Source organism: Canis aureus, chromosome 10, assembly GCF_053574225.1.
Source record: "Canis aureus isolate CA01 chromosome 10, VMU_Caureus_v.1.0, whole genome shotgun sequence".
NCBI lineage: Eukaryota > Metazoa > Chordata > Mammalia > Carnivora > Canidae > Canis > Canis aureus.
The window spans coordinates 52,676,083-52,697,988 of NC_135620.1; the positions used below are offsets into that span (position 1 = coordinate 52,676,083).

Below are 21,906 nucleotides of genomic sequence, written 5' to 3' on the forward strand. Positions count from 1 at the left end.
TCCTCCACAGCCACCCTCTGCTTGCTGGGAGACCTCAGAGAGACTCAGGAGGCTTTGGCAAAAGATGCAGATTCCTCCCAAGCAGCCCCCTATATGGACATTCCTCCACCCCGCTTTGTGCCCAGACCCCTTTCTTCAATCTTTATTTTCTTCTATCCCTTAGATGATGGAGTTTCTTCAGTTAATGAGCAAATTTAAGGAAATGGGCTTTGAACTGAAAGACATTAAGGAAGTTCTGCTACTACACAACAATGACCAGGACAATGCTCTCGAAGACCTCATGGCTCGGGCAGGAGCCAGCTGAGACCAGGCTGCATAGGCCCTGCCATGGAACCACCCCTGCAGGAGGCGCTGAGGAGCCCACGTGTAGGGAAGGAGAGGGGGGCACACTTCCCGATTTTCTTTTGGGGGTGGAAGGTCAGGTGTGGAGACTGTGCTTGCCAGTCTCTGAGCTGGGGAAAAAGTAGGAAAGATTGGGGCATGTGAATGCCTCTAGCACTGCCCTGGCTCCTTCCATATTAAACATGTTTGTATTTTGAGAAGTGTCCTTCCCACCTCGGCCCTCCAGAGAAACCCTCCCTGGTCCTTCTGGAGTCTGTACGTCCTCAGCTGAAACCTGGCTCAGCTGCCAAAAGGAGGCAGGGAGAAGGGGTGGGAGGGCCAGACTCAGTGCTGCTTTAGGGCTAGATGCTTCCCTCCCCTGCCCCGGTGGACTGAACTCTTAATCCAAGTTGAGTGCAATTGAAAGGTTCTTCCAGGGTTTTTTTTTTTTTTTTTTTTCTTAACAAAGTCTCTTAGTGTTAACACTGGTTCTGCAACGTCTCTGAGGTGCAAAGAATGCCCTTTCCATGTGGGGCGCTGAGTTTGCCTCTTTTGCCAGGCAGTTACCATGCTTCCCTGCCCCAGCCTGTTTCTTTTGGCTTGATTTGGACCACAGTCTTCTGCTACCCAGGATTTTAGAGCCCCCTGCTCTAGAAACTGTCGTCAGTTTAAGAAATCATTGGCTCCTTCCCAGCACAGAGTGGGGGAGAAACAGGCTGCAGTACAGTAGCCCAGCACTAGCTCCACCTCGGTTCTCCTTGGAGAACGGCCTCTCCCCCCAGCCCCCTGCTCTAGGATGACACGAGTAACACCTAGTCATAGAAATCAGTCTCTTTCATTTGTTTTATATTCTGTTGTACATCATTAAAGATCTAAATACAAAGGATATACAGTCTTGATGAATCTAAAGTAATTTGCTAACTATTTTGATTCTTCAGAAAACTACTAATAAAAATCTAAAAGGTATGTCCTGCTGTGATAATTTTATTGCCAAGTGCTATTTTATTGAGGGGGTGGGGTGGGTGGGGAAGGAATTCCTGCTTCCATTTGCTGGGGATGAAAACAGGTACTAACCATTTTCTGTCTTTTTAGTACTTTCTTCTCACTCTTAGGTCAGTGGGACCCAGGAGCTGGCCCTGCAGTCAGCCCTGGCTTTTGGTTTGCAGAGCAGGCCCAAATGAGGATCTGTTAAAAACTTGACCTAACTCAGTCTCTGGAACCAAGGACAAGCCTTCCTGCCAGACTAACTGTGGAGGTGAAACAGGCTGGGCCTTTGGGGCAATCATTCAGAAATGAGGAAGTCCCTTTTCCCATGAGACCCATCAGGCATTTATGTGCTGTGTGCCACAGTCAGGGCTGGATTCAGACTGCTTCACTAGCTCTCAGTGCTGCTGCTGTAGCTGAGAACTAAAGTCCAGAGTCCTCCCTGAAGTTTCTTGTCCTTATGCTTAATGCCATCCCACAGTCCCTCTTGTGCTCTTGGCTGGGAGTGGGTCTCTAATTCTAGTGATCCGATAAGGAGAATGCAGAACTTTTGGGCCAGGAAACTGGGAAAAGGCCGCCCTCTAGTGCTCAGATCAGGCAAAGGGTGGCAGGATTGGCAGGCTGAGAAAGCCAGTTGGCCCTTCTCGTACCTTTTTAATTAAGCCCTCTTTTTAAAACCTTAAAAAGGTATCCTTTCCCTGTAAGAAACTGAAGCTTCACACATTACAGTGGGCATCAGGGCCAAGGCTGTGACATATGCATCTTATCTGACCCAAAGTGGCCCTAGCAAGTGACAGACCACTTTGTATTTGTCTTGAGCTTCCCGATGAAGATATACAGCAGGCAGAACTCATGTTGAAGGGGTGTGTGTATAAAAATGCAACCTCAGAGTCTTGGACTGTTGACTAGAGCACTCCGTGCCAAGATACTACTGAACACAGGCCCTTGAGAGGGACTGCACAACCAGGATGATGCTGGATAAAAGGTAAGGTGAGGAGATAGACCTGCACAAGATCCTCCACTTCTTCACCTTTGCCACGAAAGGGCGTGGCAGGTGAGCCAGGAACTGCTACAGGAGGATGAGTGCTATTAAGAGAGTAATGCAGTGATGTGAGCACTCTCTTCTGTGTCTGAATTGCAGGAAGGGAGGGGAACTGGGGACACGAAGCCTGTCCCACCAGTCTCCAGGAGCTAATGGGGTAGGGTGAGCTCTGCCTCAAGTGTTTTACTAGTTTTTGGCCAAGTCTTGAAGAATAGTATTCAGCTAACAAAGCCCCTGAGTTCACGTTTTTTTTTGTTTGTTTGTTTTTGTTTAGTTCACGTTTTCTTCCCCAGCTTGTTACCTCTGACCTCTAGGTTACCACTGACCCACCCCATTCTTTGATCCTCAAATTTAGACACATCCACAAGGTTATCAGACCCAAGTGTGTTTCCCCCACCCAGACAAAATACTCTTCTAGCCCCATATTAAGGGTTTAGAAGGGGCATATTAAGTTTTTTTAGCCTGCTCTGTCCTTCCTTCCAGATGTTCCTGTGCTTGGAATTGTGCTGGGGCCTAGTCAAGGCCATGTGTGGCTGGGGTGGGGAGAGAGGCTAGTAGGCAGGACTGCGGAGTGGGTTCTAGGATTTGTAGGAAGGACCCGCCAGCGCCTGGGAATTCAGTACAAGTTTCTGAGCTGCCCCCATCACCTCATACTAGATCTTGTTCTAAGACACCACTGTCCTCTCAGGGACTGTGGTCGGCCTGTGGCAGGTCAGGTACAGCTGAAGCTGGCTCCTCAGACTCTGGATGCACTTGGATTTCAGAGCCAGGATTTCATCCAGCTGGGTCACAAAATCTTCAAAATCCTGAGAAAGGAAACAAAGGACAAATATGGACTTTTGCTTTTGCTGGCTTTTTCTGCCAAGGATCTGCTTTTCTAGTCCCTTTTCTTGCAGGAAACTTTGAGAGCCTAGGCCCTTCCTTCAGGTGGAAAGTCTGCAGGATAATCACTGTGGCACAGAGTAAGGCTCATTTCTCTGCATTTGAAAAACTTAAAAAAAAAAAAAAGATTTTATCTTTATTCTCTAAACCCAATGTGGGGCTCAAACCTACAACCCCAAGATCAAGAGTCGCACACTTCAGACTGAGCCAGCCACTCACCCCTGCATTTTAGCAACTTCTATGTAGATAGGTATTTTGCAGGGCAGAGGGGTATTTTTGTAAAAGTGCTTCTAGTTAGGGGCGCCTGGGCGGCTCAGTCAATTACGTGTCCAACTCTTGATCTCAGCTCAAGTCTTGACCTCAGGATCCTGAGTTTAAGCCCTGCATTGGGCTTCACACTGGGCATGAGGCCTACTTAAAAAAAAAAAAAAGTACCTCTGGTCTGCATGTGGCATGTCACTTACCATCACAGGGAGGGGCTCCAGCAAGCCAAATAAAAAGGCGGAATGGCAAAGGATGGAAACATTTTAGCCTGAAAATGGGAAGTGCAGCACCATCTCCCACCTATCCTTGCACCTGCTTGAGCTATGTCAGAGGAATGGTAAGAGGAGCCCCAAGTTCTCTTAGAGTACGATGGCAGACCTTACTTCAAACACAACCACAGCAAACAAGGATGGCCAGCAGACTACCTGTGGGCTAATTCCCAAGAGCCCCCAAGTGTCTAGCCAAAACCACTTACATTAAGAGCCAGCTGGCTCAGCAGGGTCTCCTCCTTGAAGCCCAGTTCTGCCATTCTATCCAGCTGTTCCTGGTGTGCTTGGATGACCACCTGCCTGGAACACCAGAGGGAACACTGTGATCCTCTGGGCCTCCCATCTTTCCCAGGCATCTTTTCTGGAGCTGAGCCTCATTTTCTGACCAGGAGCTGCCCCTGCCCAGAGTGGTCAAAGCTTGGACTAGGGCCAGCCCACCACCACCTCCTCCCGTCACCTGTTCTTCTCCAGATTCGTCTAGGGATGAGAATGTACCAAGAAGATACTGGAAAGGGGGCTTCTCGACTGTTCCTGGCTCCCCAGCTACCCTGAGGAACAGGGATGAGTGCTGCTTCTCCTTTACAGGAGCTGCCCCAAGCTTCCCTGCTAAAAGGCTCAAGGCTGTGACCACTGTAGCTGACATGCTTGGCACAAGGTGGAGCCTACTGCCTCCCCTGCCTGCCATCATTTCTACTTCCTATGGGGAGTCCCAGCACTAAAGTAGGGGATTTGAGCTAGTAACTGGAGGATCTGACTTTTGTCAGACCTTACTGATAGTGTCCTGGGACAGGTGGGCACTTCACCTATACATCCCTGCAAGTCCTTCTCTTTGTCCACGGCCTAGCCTGAGCCCCAGTGAGCAGCAGGTACACAGCTGGCCTAGATCTTAGGAGCCCTAGCAAAAGCTGTAGCCTCTGTTCCCATATACCCACTATCTCCCCGGCATCTCACGCTAAGGGACCCTGCTGGATCTTTCTCTATACTTTCTCTTTGCTGCACTATCCAAAGCATCCTTTGGGGAAAGCAGCACAAATCACCAGTCCCTGTTTTTGACCTTTGCCATCCTGGAAGGTGCCCACCTTGCCTTGGTTCTGAGGGCACCAGGCTGCACCTGGTATGCCTCTGGGCAGCCCTTCCAGGAACACAGACCCAACAGAATGAAGAGGATTCCGATCTCACCACAGGTCACAGGCTTGCTGAAGGGGACAGATCCTCCCTTTTCTCACTTAAGTCCCAGCTTTCCCAGACTCGGAGTCACCCACCCTGGCAAGCCTGCTTCCTCAAAAAGCTAGAGAAAAGCCTCTTAGTTTTAGTATATCTCTGACACTGAACCAGTAGTAGCCATTCCCAGAAGAGACATATGTTAGGCTGGGGTGGAAAGGGGTGCCAAAGGGGCTCAAGTCTTGGGGAGAATTCCAACTTACTGTGCATGACCCAGGGTGAGCTGATGGAGTGTCCCTGTAGTCTTTGGAGAGCAGCCAGGGACCAAGGGAGAGCCTGGCCTTGCTAAGCACCTTGGGATTGGCCTGTATTTGAGCCACATGATGTCCCTGTTGTAGCAGGGCAACTTGATGGGATCTCTGGACAAACTTACTAGCTCCTGCCAACCAAGTCCTGTTGGATGTTTTCTTTCCTGGGCCCACGGCTGGTCAGCCATATCATTACTTTCTGTTTGTGGGGTGAGTATAGTTGCAGGGTGGGGTCCTCCAGTATGTATGGTGAAGGGCTTTCCTGGGAACTCCTGGAAACTGCTCAGCTCTGTTGCCTCAGCATCAGCATCATACTGCTGGCTACCCATCTGTTCTTGGGAGGAGTGTGCAGTCTCTCTGCTCTGGCTGACCTCCTCTAGGTCAGCCTCACTGAAGGGCAGCTTGTCAGGTGGGTGCTGACGGATGGGTGATGGAGACAGAGCTGGAAGACTGCCACCAGGCTTATTGTCAGGGGGAGATGATGAGAGCCACAAGTGCCCAGTTGCCAAAGACACTGGTAGGAGTGCCTTTTGATCATCAGATGACATTGTGTGGCCCATAGGTGGGCCCTCTGTTGCTTCTAGACTGTGAGCAGTCTCATCCTGGGCCAGCTGCTCCGAGGGAAGAGGGCCCTCATCGTCTGTGTTCTCTAGGAGGGACACAGTGAGGGGAGCCATCAGTCCAGAAGCACATTCAGAGCAGGTGCCTGATTCCCCTCTATGGTCTTCTTGGTAAGGGTAACCGTTTTTTAGTGTTTTGGTCACCAGAGTTGGGCTGTCTTGTCCATCTTCTCTAAGAGGTGTGCTGACCGTATTTCTTTGGTCTGCAGCTCCTTGAACTGCACCATGGGATAGTGACAAAGGGAAGCCATCTTCCTCCGGGGATAGTGAACTAACCTCAGCCTGCTCAGGAACCTCACTTCTGAAAGTATTCTGTCTGAGATCAGAGGCTGGGCCACCGTCTCTTTTTTGGCCATGTACAAAGTCTATCTGTGAGCAGTAAGGCTTCTCTGCCAAGTTGTCTCTGGGAGAAAGACCCAAGGAGGTAGATTCCTCCTCTCTGCTCCAGTCCAAGGGCACCTTACTTGGGCTGAGGCCATGACTGAGTGCTGCTCTTCTATGGTTTGTGGGGTCCCTGGAGTACATCCAGTTTCCAGTTAGGCCCTTTTCATCACCATCTGTCCTGGGGTTAAAAAGCAGACTCTGCTGCCTTTCGGCCACCTGCTCCTCAGGGCCTTGCTCCCTCTGATGAAGGAAGAATGAGCCTTCGCTATCCTCTAGGGTGCTTCTCTGCTCTGTGGTCCTCTGACTGGAGACATGTGAAAAAGAATCTTCACTGAAATCGCTGTCATCGAGGTCCTCGGCTTGGGCTCCATCCTGGCTCTCAGAATGAGAGCAGAAGGGAGGAGGGGTCTCAATCTGGAGCTGCCCCTCTAGGGGCCTGTACTGGCATAAAAACCGTTCCAGTGGTTGGTACTTTAACTTTTGCTGGAGGAGAGGTGGCTGCTGGAACTGCTGGTGATAAAAGCGCAAGTGTTCCTCCCTCTCCTTTTGATGTGAAGGGATGTTTGTCCAAGTTTCAGAGGCAGACCTGGCAGATGTGCTCCCCTGGCTGCCCTGATTGTGTTCTGCTGAGTGCTGGGGCCTGCCAGAAGAGAGCTCGGCCGGTGACACTAGCTGCTTCTGCACAGGCCGCACAGTCTGTCCTGGCTTGCACTTGGAGGGCAGCTTACCATGTGCTGGGGCTTCTCTTGGGCCAGGGGCCCTGCTTTCCCACCTGTGGGCAGTTTTGTTGCCCATTTGATTTTTCTCAGAGCATAATGACACAGACTCTTCTGCCCTTTTTCTGGCTAAATGTCCAGACCGTGTAGCTCCTCTGGGAGGGCTAGTTTGAATGCCCCACTCTTGGGGAAGACTCCTTCTGGATCCACCCCTTTTACCGGGAACTTTAGGTACAGGAGCAAAAGGGATGTTGGGTGGGTGGCTGGCCAGAGGATGGGCTTTCCCTCTCATAGAACCAGGAGATGCTGTGAATGTCTGCTGAAGTCCCAGCTTGACCTTTTTGGGAGAACACTTGTCCCCTGGCAGGGCCATAGGGGAGCTCTGAATTCGTTTTGGAGAAGAATTTCCAGAGGTCCGATTTTGACTGGTAGCTGAAGCACAACATTTAATGCCTTTCTTTAGTTCTTTGACCCTGTAAATTACCATTTTATGTTAAATGTATAGTCTTGCATGCTCCTTAATTCCTTTTTATACTTTTCAAAAACCAAAGAAAAGTATTACTAAAAAAGATGGTGTAGCCTGTGGCTATAACATACCCAACATTCTATGATCAGAAGTTCTGGAAATCACCTCAGTCCCATGGGATGGGCCAGGGAAGCTAGTCTCAGAACTGTACTACATCTAGGTAGGGCCCACACGGGCCTTCTTGAAGATGGGCCAACTCAGGAGCCTGATGTCACCTACTACTCCACAGGCAGAGCCCACTTTTCCCACAATCTACCTCCCTTCAGGCTTCTCTAAGAAAATGAGTTCTTCAAACTTGTTGGGTGCTCAGGAAGCAAAACCCTCTGGAAATAAACAGGCTTATGCTAATTAAAGGAAAAGTGACTTGTCTATTCCTAGTGTTTCTCAACCTTTGCACTAGTGGTATTTGGAGCCAGATAATTCTTTTTTGTAGGGAGCTGTCCTGTGCACTGTGGGATGTTTAGCAGCATCTTTAGCTTCCACCCACTAAATGCCAGTAGCACTTCTCTCTAGTCATGACAATCAAAAATGTCTCCAGACATATACTCTATTTATTCCAAATGGGAATTTTAGAGAGGATGGAAAATCCAGAATTAGGTCTCTGCTAGGATTCCATTGTCAGGATAGTCTCTTAGCTCTGTGATATTTAAAAATGCTCTAAGAATTTAGAATTACAAGGTGACATCAAGTAAAAATGTGACTCTTCAGTGGTTTGTAAATTCTTCATTAAAATCCTCTAGGAGGGAGCAGTACTTCTGCCTGGGGGCTCCCATTAAATGTCTCTTCCCCTTTTTTTTTTTTTTTTTTACTTTACTTATTTGTGTGTGTGTGTGTGTGTGTGTGTGTGTGTGTGAGAGAGAGAGAGAGAGAGAGAGAGAGACAGAGAACATGAGGAGAGAGAGGGGCAGAGGAAGAGTGAGAAGCAGGCACCTCGCTGAGCAGGGAACTCGATGAGAGGCTCGATCAGGACTCTGGAATCATGACCTGAACCAAAGGCAGATGCTTAACTGACTCAGCCACCCAGGTGTCCCTCCGTTGTTTTGGTTTTAATCCAATCCTTACTTGTAGCCAAATGACTCCTCTGGCCATTTCTGAAAACCAAGATAATAAGCCTGATACTGAGACTTTTTTTTTTTTTTAATATTTTATTTCTTCATGAGAGAGACACACACACACACACACACAGAGAGAGAGAGAGAGAGAGAGAGAGGCAGAGACACAGGCAGAGGGAGAAGCAGGCTCCATGCAGGGAGCCTGACATGGGACTCGATCCCGGGTCTCCAGGATCACGCCCTGGGCCAAAGGCAAGTGCTAAACCGCTGAGCCACCCTGGGATCCCCTGATACTGAGACTTGATTTAAATCTTCCCTTTAAGTCTGAGAGCCAAGGCAGGCAGGTAACATAGCTAAGCAAAGAGATGTAGGATGTGACTAAAGACACATGTGGGGACGCCTGGGTGGCTCAGCGGTTGAGCATCTGCCTTTGGCTCAGGGCATGATCCCGGTCCCAGGATCAAGTCCCACATTGGGCTCCCCGTGAGGAGCCTGCTTCTCCTCTGTCTTATTCTCTCATGAATAAATACAGACATACAGAGAGAGGCAGAGACACAGAGAGAGGGAGAAGCAGGCTCCATGCAGGGAGCCCGACGTGGGACTCGATCCTGGGTCTCCAGGATCAGGCCCTGGACCGACTAAAATCTTAAAAAAAAAAGAAAGAAAGAAAGACACATATATCCCACAGGCCTTTGTTTAGGTGTTGCAGTAGGGCATACATACAAGGAAATAAGCTGAGAGGTACCACAGTAAGTCTAGATGGTTCCAAGTTACTTCTTGTTATAAAAATCTTAATTATTTTAGTTTCATTAAGAGAGAAATACCAAAACTTCTCCCTAGGAGTCACAGTAAATAATTCTAGAAAGCTGAGTGCCAGAAGGAATCCTACAGGTAATTTGGTCATTGATGCTAAATGCTTTCAATATACTCTCCCTGTCCCCAAAATCACTCCTATCACTGAGCTCTTCTGATAGATGTATACCTATTAGGGGTCTAGCTGGAACTTTATCTCTGGAGTCCTTAGCAACATTCTTCTAGTATATAGAAAGAAGAAATTTTATATCAGAAATTTTTAAATAAGCAATAAAATCATTGGTATGTATATAGATTATTACCTAAATTTCATTAGGTCTCATTTAAGCACATAAAACAAACGGCTTTCATTCATTTTTTTTTTGTTTTTGTTTTTTTTTTTCATTCATTTTTAATAATTTATTAGACCGCTTCAAATTGGAAAAGATTTCTATTATACTTTTTCTGTTCTTTTTAAAGTTAAACTTATGTCACATAATTTCTCAATTATACTTAATACTTCTCCTATGAGAAAGGGTTATTTTCATCTTCCTTTACTGAGGCACTAAGAGAGATGTCTTGTTCTCTGCTCTTAATGATGAAGTTCTTACTCTAAGCAACTGGTAACAATGTCTGTGATTTTGGTGAGTGGGTGGGCTTATGAGAAAAGATTGGTTTACTATTAACTGTTGAAGCTGGCTGATGGATACATGGGGGTAAAAAATTTCAAGCCATATTGGTTTTTTGGAAACAAGTTTGGATCATTTCATATCTTCTATCTAATTTCAGTTCATGAAGTAGCCTTTTTTCTAGATTTATTTGAGACAGACAGTGAGAGAGAGCGTGTGAGAAGGGGGAGGAGCAGAAGGAGAGGGAAAGAGAATCTCAAGCAGATTCCAAGCTGAGTGCAGAGCTGAACTCCGGGCTCTGTCTCATAACCCTGAGACCATGACCCGAGCCAAAGCCAAGAGTCAGATGCTTAACCAACTAAGCCACCCAGGTGCCCTGTGAAGTAGCCTTTCTTCTAGCAGTACTAGTGTGCAGTACTAAAATATTACTAATTTTTAAAAAGATTTTATTTATTTATTCATGGGAGACCCAGAGAGAGAGGCAGAGACACAGGAAAATGGAGAAGCAGGCTCCATGCAGGGAGCCTGATGTGGGACTCAATCCCGGGACCAGGGGATCACGCCCTGAGCCAAAGGCAAGTGCTCAACCGCTGAGCCACTCAGGCGTCCAACACGTATCGAATGGTAACTATGTACCTGGCATGGTGCTAAGTCCTTCATGACATATTATCCTCACTGATTCCATGTAACTGTTGTATGAGGTAGATGCTAATAATATTATCCTGTCAGATAAAACTGGAGCTTAAAACTTTTGCCCCAGCCCACTCAGCTATTTCATGGCAGAAGCAGACTACTGGCCCAGATAGTCTTGACTCCAGAGCCCACTCTTAACTACTTTGTAAAGTCTCTCACCCAGGAAGAGCTCCTCCTTTCATTCACAAATATTTATTGTGCATCTAGGTACTAAGTACTATCTGGGTAGTAGATACAGTAGAGAAAGAGATAAGGTTTCCTGTTTTCATGGAGCTTAAATGATAGCTCATTTTCCTTTCCAGTGAATTTCATAAAATGCCATAGATACTAAAGATTTTTTTTTATACTAAAGATTTTTAACAGTAGTTAAAAAGCAGGTTTCCTTCAAATAGTTTGTTAATCTTGGAGACACCTTCCGGGAAACCACAGAGAAGGATGTAAGTTAGATAGGACCAGGCAGCAAAGCAGCCAGAGTAAAGGATGGAAATGATAGCAACTTCATCCATGGTAGGAAACCTATGTGACCACAATAAGAGATAGGGAGAGGGGCAGGGACCCTGGCAGATACCAGAGTCACCCCAGAAAGAGCCTGACCATATAGTCACCATATAGTTAGAGTGCTAGTGTTAACCCTAATTCCCAGGGAGCCCATTTAAAGTTCCTGCCCTTCTCTGGGTTCAGTTTATCCTTCTGTAACATGTCATGTCTTGGGTGATTTCTTCTGGACCTACATAACTCTAAGTGCCTCTGCCTTGACAAGTAACATGTACTTTATCCCTTATGATTAGGGCTGAGGCTAGCAGGTAGAAAACCTTGAGCCTTCTGCTCCAAAGAAATATTTCATTTCCTACCAGCCATTTATTTATTTATTTTAAAAGATTTTATTTATTTATTCATGAGGGACAGAGAGGCAGAACACAGCCAGAGGGAGAAGCAGGATCCCCGGAGGGAGCTTGATGCAGGACTTGATCCCAGGACCCTGGGATCCCAACCTGAGCCAAAGGCAGATGCTCAACCACTGAGCCACCCAGGTGCCCCTCCCACTAGCCATTTATAAGTCACTGATGGAGTTATCTCCTGAAGTAGGGAACATATCCCCTTTCTCTTGTCACTTTCACACTTGTAGAATGGCAAGGTCTACCAGGGCACATTCCTCAAATGACGACCAACTGCACATTCTCCTGGTACTAGGATCACTGCCTTAGGAACAGAGTTCTGGAGCTCAAGATCAGATCCCCAGGTGTGTATGAAACACAACAAACACACACACACGACCTGCTACCTAAGAGTGACTCACCGGTCAGCGTAACGCAAGGTATTCAGAGTATGTTCGGTGGCCACATGGCTTGGTGAGATGTTGGCAATCATGCATGTTTTGGCATCACCAATGAAAGAATCCCTCAGGACCTGTCCAAAATAGAAGGCCAGGTTAATTAAATCAGTTAACAAAGGGCATATTGACTACTTATTGTGTGTAGGACACTGGGTCATAGCTCCCCTCCCCCTTATAAAAAGGCAATTTACAAAGAAGAAATACAAATGATCAAAAACACACAAAAAAGGTACTCACGTCACCACCAATAAAAGAAATACAAACAAACCAGTAAGAATACTAATATTTTTCACCCATAGATTAAGACTCACGATACCCTGCCCTGGTGAGGGTTTAGGGAAATTGGCATTTTTTCTACATTGCTATACTATTCATGTAGCATGTACCATGAAACGGTATAAGTTTTTGAGAAGGTGGCTTGGCAATATGTAGAAAAACGAGCACACTCCCAGACCATTATCCTAAAAAGAATTGCTCAGTTGACGGGAAAAAAAAAAAGTATACATAGGATATGCATTACAACATTATAATAAAATTAGAAAATCTAGGAGTCAAAAAAAAAAAAAAAAAGAAATTAGAAATGACAAATACCCACCATTTGCTTCAACGTGGATGGAACTGGAGGGTATTATGCTGAGTGAAGTAAGTCAGTCGGAGAAGGACAAACATTATATGTTCTCATTCATTTGGGGAATATAAATAATAGTGAAAGGGAAAATAAGGGAAGGGAGAAGAAATGTGTGGGAAATATCAGAAAGGGAGACAGAACGTAAAGACTGCTAACTCTGGGAAACGAACTAGGGGTGGTAGAAGGGGAGGAGGGCGGGGGGTGGGAGTGAATGGGTGACGGGCACTGGGTGTTATTCTGTATGTTAGTAAATTGAACACCAATAAAAAAAAAAAAAAAACAAAAAAAAAAACAAAAAAAAAAGAAAATCTAGGAGTCTATAAACAGGGAACAGACTAAATTATTAACTGATTACAATACAACCATTAAAATAATTATGTATATCTGTACTTAGGTACATGGAAAAACCTAAAACTTATCTTTCAGTGAAAAGGCATATGATTCCATAACTTTCTAAGTAGATCTATGTGTAGATATGTGGCAGCATTCCAGAGAAATGTCTGGAAGGATAGTCACCAAAATGTAGCAGTGATTATTACTGAGAGGTGGGATTTTCAGGTACCTTTTGCCATCTTCTTTGTACTTGTATATACTGCTTGAGTTATTATTATCATTATTATTTGTTAAAGATTTTATTTTTTAAACAATCTCTATACCTAACATGGGACTTGAATCCACAACTCAGAGATCGAGAGTCACATGCCCCATCAACTGAGCCAACCAAGTGCCCCCAAATTATTATTTTTTTTAGTTTTCAGTTTTTTTCCTGAATTATTATTTTAAAAATGAAATTGGAACACATTTTCTGGGGATGGTAAATTTGTTTTATTTGTTTTATTTTTTTTTTTAAGATTTTATTTATTTATTCGAGAGAGGGGCAGAGACACAGGCAGAGAGACAAGCAGGCTCCATGCAGAGAGCCCGACGTGGAACTCGATCCCGGAACTCCAGGATCACACCCTGATCCAAAGGCAGATGCTCAACCAATGAGCCACCCAGGCATCCCGGTAAACTTGTTTTAAAAAATAACAGAGCCAATGTCAGAATCAGGACTAACCACCTATAAAGAAGGGTTTCCTAAGTCTTTGGTTGAAATCATGTTTGAGAAGAAAGAATCTAACCCACAGATCACCAGTTCTGACAAATGAGGAGTTATATTATAGGTTCCGCCCCAGGCCCTATGGGGCCATTAAGGTTAGCTGCACAGAGAACCTTACCCAAAATACAAAGATCCTCACCTAGACTGCCCTCTACTCTAGTCTGTCCTTTACTGAGTGTAGGAGTTGGTGTAGAAAGGAATCAGGGACACTCATAACTGCCTTCACAGCAGTCTGTATGTAAGTAGTCTCCATGGGCCACTGTTTTGTAGCCATTACAATGCTTACTTACTGGCATTTTCCATTAACTAAGAAGCATAGTTTCATGACAGAAAAATGGAGGAAAAAAATTACCTAGTTTTACCACTCAGAATAATTGGTTAACATAGGCATAATTAGTGTGTGTGTGTTTCATATTTTTAAACTATAGATCTTGGTCATCTTTCCTATTAGTACAAGTCAAAAATCTATCTCATCTGGGATGCCTGGCTAGCTCAGTAGAATACATGATTCTTGATCTCAGGGTTTTAAGTCTGAACCCCATGTTGAGTGTAGAGATTACTTAAAAATAACATTTAAAAAAAAAACAAGTAAAAAATAAATTTAAAAAAATTTAAAAATCTATCTCATTCTTCTTAACTCCAGCCATTATTTTTTGTCTTGAAACACTAGTCTTACAGCTAAGAAAATATTACAGCTCAGAGACTCTACTAAATCAAAAATGTATCTTTATATTAAAAATAAGCAGAAAGCTGTTGGGTGATGACCAGAAGCGCACTGCTGTCCTGTGAAAGCCCAGCTGCCTCATACTGCAGGCATCTCTGCCTAAGGATGCCCATCTGCCTACAATGAGCTCCTGGAAAGAATATGACTCTTGGGATCCCTGGGTGGTGCAGCGGTTTGGCGCCTGCCTTTGGCCCAGGGTGTGATCCCGGAGACCTGGGATCGAATCCCACATCGGGCTCCCGGTGCATGGAGCCTGCTTCTCCCTCTGCCTGTGTCTCTGCCTCTCTCTCTGTAACTATCATAAATAAATAAAAATTAAAAAAAAAATAAAAGTTAAAAAAAAAAAAAAAGAATATGACTCTTTACTTCTCCCCACACCCCCAAGCTTAACATCATGCCTGCTAGCAGTGGATGCTTTGCTGAATGAATGAATGAATGCAAGAACAAATGAATAAACAGAACAAACTCAAAGCTCACTTTTAACTTTACCTGAGTTAATTTGCTTTGCCTGAAAGGAGTGTGGGTGTGTTCCTGATCCAGTGCTCGGATACATTCCTTCAGCTGCAAAGTGGTAGATTAACAATAAGCAATGGATTAAATATCACATGCAAAGAGAAAGTAACAGATTAGACTTTTATTTTTTATTTTTTTAAAGATTTTATTTATTCATGAGAGAGAGAGAGAGAGAGGCAGAGACATAGGCAAAGAGAGAAGCAGGTTTCCTATGGGGAGCCCGATGCAGGAATCAATCCCAGGACCCTGGGATCACACCCTGAGCTGAAGGTAGACGCTTAACCGCTGAGCAACCCAGGTGTCCCATGGATCAGATTTTTCTTGAATAAGCCATACTCAGACAATCCTCCATAAGGAAGTCAAAATGCCCTGGTAGTTTCTGGTCTAACAAGAAAAATCAAGCTAGACTGGTAAACATCCTGAGCTACCTGTATCTAGTTAAGGACCTCCTATCCTAAGGCTATGATCTTAGAATCCCAGGTCTCCAGGATCACGCCCTGGACTGAAGGCAGCACTAAACCGCTGAGCCACTGGGGCTGCCCTGATTTTTTTTTTTTCTTTTAAAGATTTTTTTCATTTATTTGACAAAGACAGAGTGTAGAAGCAGGGGGAGTGGCAGGCAGAGGGAGATGGAGAAGCAGGCTCCCTGCCGAGCAGAGAATCCCCTAGGACTCTGGGATCATGACTTGAGCTGAAAGCAGACACTTAACCACTGAGCCACCCAGGTGCCTCAGATATCTGCATAGTTTCAAAGTATCTCCTGATAAGATATTTATTAATTATAAAGAGAAAATGGTAACATTACGGTGGAGAAACCTAGCACAAACCACCTAAGTGATCAAAGTTAACATCACCAGTAATAAGACCTATTGACTTCATATACTACCTGATATGATTCACCGAGAAGGGTACGGTTTTTGTGGTGTTCTTGCTAAAAATTCTTTACCTCAATCTAATCATGAGAAAACATCAGAGAAACCCAAATTCACAGACAATCCACACACACAAAAAAACAGGCCAGCACTTTTCAAAAGTGTTAACGTCACAGATGACAAAAACTGAGGAGACTATGAAGACATGACAACTAAATGTAATAGAGGATCCTGGACCCAAAAAAGGACATTAGTGGAACTACTGGTAAAATTCAAACAAGGTCTGTAGATTAGTTAATAGTATTATACCAATGTTGTTGCTGTTGTTGTTTTTTTTTGTTTGTTTGTTTTAGTTGCTGTTTGTTGTTTTGGTATTATACGAATGTTCATCTCCTGGTTTAGATCATTTTATTATAGTTATGCAAGATATTAATATTATGGAAGCTGGGTGAAGGAATGCTGAGTATTTACTTTTGCAACTTTTTGTATATCTAAAATTACTCAAAAAATGAAAAAGTAAAAATAGATAGTGATTGTCTTTCTCACCTCTCTCAGTCTCCCAATTTATTCCTTGTGAGGCCTGGAAATAAAGTGCCAGCTGGAGACTTCAGTTCTGATCAAAAGGACTTAAATAATACGGAGGGGCACAGGCAGTACTATGTAGTGGCAAAACAGAACAAGGCAGGCCTCTATATATAGCCAAGTGGATCGCGCTAGGGTAGTGTTAGGTGAGAAGAGCAAAGTGTTGACACTGAGCTATCCTTTTCTTCTGAGGTGAATACAAAAATATATATAGGTAGAAAAATGGTTATCTAAGGGGAGGGAGGTAATAGAATTGAGGGGACAGGGATGGTCACTAGATTTCTCTTAATATGGCTTTTTCTACAATTTTTTACTTTAACTGGATTTGAAATTTGTGAGTGTAAACACCTAGAAAAGATTTCAAGTGACTGTACAACACAATACTGTGACTATATATCCCAAATGGGGGTACAACCTAAGGGTGAAAAGGAAACTGCAAAGAAATATTCATCTGAATTCAGTAACATATTATGAGAAATATCAACATTATTTTGAAATACACAGATAGTGAAATAGAGCAAATAAATTAATGTTGTTAGGAACTAAGAATTCTAGCAGAAAAGGGATACAAATAGAAATTCAAAAAAGTTAACCAAAAACCTTGTAATCTTAATTTTGAATTAATTTATTAGTATGAATCCCTGATGTATTTTCCTCTTTCAAAAAAAGAAACTCTATTTCCTAGCTCTGTCTGACAAAAAGGGGGAGAAGCAAGGACTAGCCCAGTGCTAGTAAGCACCCCTAGCATCCCTAAATGGTCTCTAAATGCCATTTTCTTCTAAAACCAAGGCTTGTTGAAGAATTGACTGATTCAAGGTCTGGGGAAAGAAAAGTACAAGATGAGCCTAGAACATCCTGTCATGCCAGAAAGCTATTAGAGATGAATAGAGTTGGTCAAAAAACCAGAGGAACATACTTGAAAAGGCTCCCACTAGCCAACGATTTATATTGTATTGTATGTATTTGACAGAGAGAAAGAGAGAGAGAACACAAGCAGGCAGGCAGCAGGCAGAAGGAAAGGGAGAGGCAGGCTTCCCGAGAAGCAAAGAGCCCAATGAGGGACTCAATCACAAAATTATAGGGATTACAAGATTACTGCTAGGATCATGACCCAAGCTGAAAGCAGATGCTGAACCAACTGAGCCACCCAGGTGCCCTCAAAGATGTGCAATTTAAATAGCAAAAAGAATAATGATTATAATAATACAAAAACAAAACAATAAATAACAAAAAAATTCATTGGCCATGTTTAAGTTACTAGAACACCAAATCATTCTGAAAACTGGTGAGCAAAGACAAAGAATCAAAGAAGCATTATTTTGTTTCTACTGTATGAATTATATTTTAGGATAATCAGATAGTTGAGGAAAAGTTCTTTCCAGCTAATAAAGAAGGAATATTAGAATGAAAATAATCACCATTTGGAATCCCTATTGAAACAATAGATCCAGGTGATGCTCATTAATGGCTGGTAAACCCATTTAATGAAAAAGTCTGATAGGAAACTATATTGGAGGAATTACACCAACAACTTTCAAATCTTTAATTCTTAAAAATCACAAAAAGAGACAACCAGACATTCTGCACCTCCTGACGTGTTCCTATAGGAAGTCTAAAAACTAACCATGAATTCTTGCCAAAAGAACAGAACCTCAATCTGATCAAGCTTCTAGAACAGTGCTTTCCCAATATGAATATGTCAGCCAAGTGCAAACTATAATGTGTAATAATAAATTTTTAGTAGCCACATTAAAAAAATGAAATTAATCTTTTTAAAAAAGATTTTATTTGAGAGAGAGAGAGGGAGTGCATGAGTGAGGGGAGAGGCAGAGGTAGAAGCAGACTCCCTGCTGAGCAGGGAGCCCAATGTGGGACTTGAGCCCAGCACCCTGAGATCATGATCTGAGCTGAAGGTAGATGCTTAACTGACTAAGCCAGCCAGGCGCCCCAAAATTAATCTTATTTAAATATTATATAATCTAAAACATCCAAAAATATTGTTTAAAAACCTAGCAAAAAAATTATTTCAGCATGTATTCAGTATGAAATATTAATGAGAAACCTACTTCAAGATCCAGGGTATATCTTACACTTAAGCATCTCTCATTTCAGATGAGCCACATTTGAAGGGTTCCTTAGGGGCTACCTACTGTATAGCACAAGTACAGATCTTAACCACTTTACAGAAAACACAGAGGATAGAGTATGATGTTAAAAATCAATGTGGGCATGCAGTCAACCTAACCCGGAATGTGGGAAATCTTATAGGACAAGTGACCTAATTTTCTTCAACAAATACATTGATATTAAAAGAGAGAGAGTACAGAAGAACTGATACGGAATAAAAAAGACTATCAAAAGCAATCCAAGGGTCCTGTTTACAACTTGACTTGAACAAACCAATGGTGAAAAGACATTTATGGGACAACTGGAGAAATGATAAATCTTACTGGATAATAGATAACATTACATAATTATTTCTTCTGGTATGATAATGGCATTACAGTTATGTTAAAAAATAAGAGTCCTAATCTCTGAGATAATGAAATATTTGTGGAAGAAATGACAGGATGACAGGAGATGCTTTACAATAATTCAACCAGGGGAAGGAAGGGTTGGTTACATTTTTTACATGTTGAAGCTGGGTGCAACAGCTTCAATATTTGAGAGATCACTATACAACTTATTCTGTGTTTTTATGTTTGAAAAATTAATACAATTTAAAAACTTGATGAGAGAGAGAAAGCTTACCTAAGTTAACTATTCAGCAGCTGCAGAAACATTTTTCTGTTCCTAAGGGACTGACCAGAAGAAGAGAAGGCAGGGACAGAAGAGAAGAGTTGCCTAGAACTGCTGAGAATCTGACTGGGCAGCCTCCATCTCCAACTCTGGAATTCCACTGTCAGATAAGACCATGCCCTTGCTCTGCTGATTCTACCCCACCCCACCTTCACCCACTCTAGCTGCATGAGAAGAGGGGCAAAATCTCTCAAGAAGGATTTTATTATTTTTAAAGATTTTATTTATTTATTCTACAGAGAGAGAGAGAGCGTGTGCACAAGCAGGGGGAAGGGCAGAGGAAGAGGGAGAAACTGGCTCTCTGCTTAGCACAGATGTGGAGTCTGATGCAGGGCTCGATCCCATGCATCAGGGATCATGACCTGAGCTGAAGGCAGAGGCTTAGCAAACTGAGCCACTCAGGCACCCCCAAGAGAATTTTAGTTGAAAGTTTTCAAACAACTTACAGCCAGAAGACTCTGGTTTATTTCTGCGCCTTCCATCTTTGTCTGTCTATCTGAGTCTCTGGCATCTGCTGCTCTTTCACTGCCAGCCAAGTCAATAAAAGAGATCCTAGAGAAAAGACACAGCAGTGATAACTTCTTGGGGGCTTTGGTTTATTTTTACACCAGTCAGCATTTTGGGGCAGCAGGAAGAAATGAACACTGGACCATCCTCTGGAAAGAAAAGACATACTGTCAGCTTTCCAAAAGTATTCTAAGATTTTAATCTGTCAGCTGTTGCTGGTAGACACTTCTGTTGGTGTTAATCATTTGTGAGAAATTAATAAAGCATTCTTCCCATAAAGCTAAATGACTACAATGCAAATTACTTAGGTGACCACTTAGATAATTAAAGAGAAACTTTTGTGGGCTGCTTTCCAGCCAAAAAAAAGAAAAGAAAAGAAAAGCTAAAAAAAAAAAAAAGACTCATTACTCAGAGGTGAGATAGGCTCATCCATCAGTGTGGCAGAGTTTGCTAAGATAGCACCAGAGAAGCAATGAATGTACTCAATTGTCTTATGGCTTCTTTCAAGAAGGATAGATTAATTTTCTCTCTTTTTTTTTTTTGGCCTATAAGCTGAGATGCATTTCCTACTATTTCTTTGCTGATACTGTGTTTCACATTAGAAGCAATCAATGTCTCTTTTAATAACTTAGGCTTGACCAACAATAGGTCATTACTTCATGGTTAATCAACTGATGGCACTTTAATACAATGATTTATTTCAGAGCTAACAACTCTACTCTGTATCTCTGATATTTATTAAAAACTCCATGGTGGCAGAGTGTCCTGTTGTTGATAACACATATTTCAAAGTCACATTAGAGAAAGGCAGACAATGCAATTCCTTGCATATTTCCAGCTTACCTGCCAAATGTCCTCTTGGCTGAATCTTTGATCTGAATTTGAATGATAGCATGGGAGCGGGAGGAGTCTGCATTAACTCCAGTGGCCCCGGTGCTGCGCTCTTTGCTGCCCTTCAGAATCACCTGAAAATAAAATCCATAGGGTGATTTCCCCAAGAAGTAAAGCCCTCCCTTCCCCCGAGTTGGCTGAAAGCAACAGAGACCAGGCATATGACTTTGTCAGTACCCTGTAGTATTTTCCTTCTATGTAGAAAGCTGCCTAAACATTAAATCATACAGAATAAATAAATATCCAACAGCAATACAAACAATGTGGAATACTAACCTTGGGGGAGCACATTCAATAGCTCAAGAGCTAATTTACTTCTTGATCTTATATATTCTTTTTAATATCTTTGATAGATTTAGCCTGACTACAATCTCTACGGCATGACTGGTCTCCAAGGCAAGGTCCCATAGTACCCATCTATCTTATTAACTAAAGCAAAGGACAGAATCCATGTGCATCATGGAATGATTGATTATAACCACCTGTTCCACCAGGATGCACTCATAAAGAAGGCCAGGCTGAAGAGTGTGAAAATGAAGTCATGAGCTATCACAATTGACATAAGCCCGTGATTTCCCTTGAGATCAAGTGCCCCTCCAAATAGGAGAAAAGATTAACTTAGGTCCCTCTGGCCCACAGGGAAAGGAGTAGAGGTGAAGCCTCAGGATAGGCCTTTTGTCACTGATAGTACAGGAAAGCCATATAGGAACATGCTGTCCTGATTTTTTAAAATTATTTTTTATTTTTTTAAAGATCTTATTTATTTATTCATGAAAGAGAGAGAGAGAGGCACAGACATAGGCAGAGGGAGAAGCAGGCTCCCTGCGGGGAATCTAATGTGGGACTTGATCCCAGGACCCCGGGATCACAACCTGAGCCAAAGGCAGATGCTCAACCACTGAGCCACCCAGGCACCCTCTGCTGCCCTGATTTTAGATAGAGGGAGGAATGTTGATTATTGAGAATCAAAAAGGTGAAGAAATATTTGATAGAGGAGTGCCTGGCTGGCTCAGTCAATGGAATGTGTGACTCTTGATCTTGGGGTTGTGAGTTTGTGCTCCACGCTGGGTATAGAGATTACTTAAAAATAAAAAAATCTTTATTAGTATATGTTGAATAAACTCAAAAGGCTGATTTGCGGGGCACCTGGGTGGCTCAGTTGGTTGAGCATCTAACTCCTGGTTTCAGCTCAGGTCATGATCTCAAGGTGGTGGGACTGAGCCCTGGGTGGGGCTCTGCACAGTCTGCTTGAGATTCTCTGTCCCTCCCTCTTTCTCTGCCTCTCTCTGTTTATACTGTCTCTCTGTATATAAAT

The 21,906-nt window shown here is 43.4% G+C and overlaps 2 protein-coding genes across 8 annotated transcripts in view; one reads left to right on the plus strand and one right to left on the minus strand.

Moving 5' to 3' along the window:
- Positions 1-1,287, plus strand: part of UBAP1 (ubiquitin associated protein 1) — an 84,868-nt gene extending 83,581 nt beyond the window's left edge. For all 5 annotated transcript variants that reach the window (XM_077912314.1, XM_077912316.1, XM_077912315.1 and 2 more), the window contains one exon: positions 164-1,287. In XM_077912314.1, the coding sequence (XP_077768440.1) occupies positions 164-304 (141 nt within the window). In that variant the 3' untranslated portion in view covers positions 305-1,287. The remainder of the gene's footprint in view (positions 1-163) is intronic.
- KIF24 (kinesin family member 24) overlaps positions 1,138-21,906 on the minus strand; it is a 75,493-nt gene continuing 54,724 nt past the window's right edge. For 2 of the 3 annotated variants that reach the window (XM_077912313.1, XM_077912311.1), the window contains exons 7-13: positions 20,544-20,665; positions 19,640-19,745; positions 14,917-14,988; positions 11,941-12,050; positions 5,187-7,424; positions 3,969-4,062; positions 1,138-3,153 (exon numbers count right to left, since the gene is read on the minus strand). In XM_077912313.1, coding sequence (XP_077768439.1) covers positions 3,013-3,153; positions 3,969-4,062; positions 5,187-7,424; positions 11,941-12,050; positions 14,917-14,988; positions 19,640-19,745; positions 20,544-20,665 — 2,883 coding nt within the window. In that variant the 3' untranslated portion in view covers positions 1,138-3,012. The remainder of the gene's footprint in view (positions 3,154-3,968; positions 4,063-5,186; positions 7,425-11,940; positions 12,051-14,916; positions 14,989-19,639; positions 19,746-20,543; positions 20,666-21,906) is intronic. The other variant, XR_013388027.1, reaches the window with a different exon arrangement.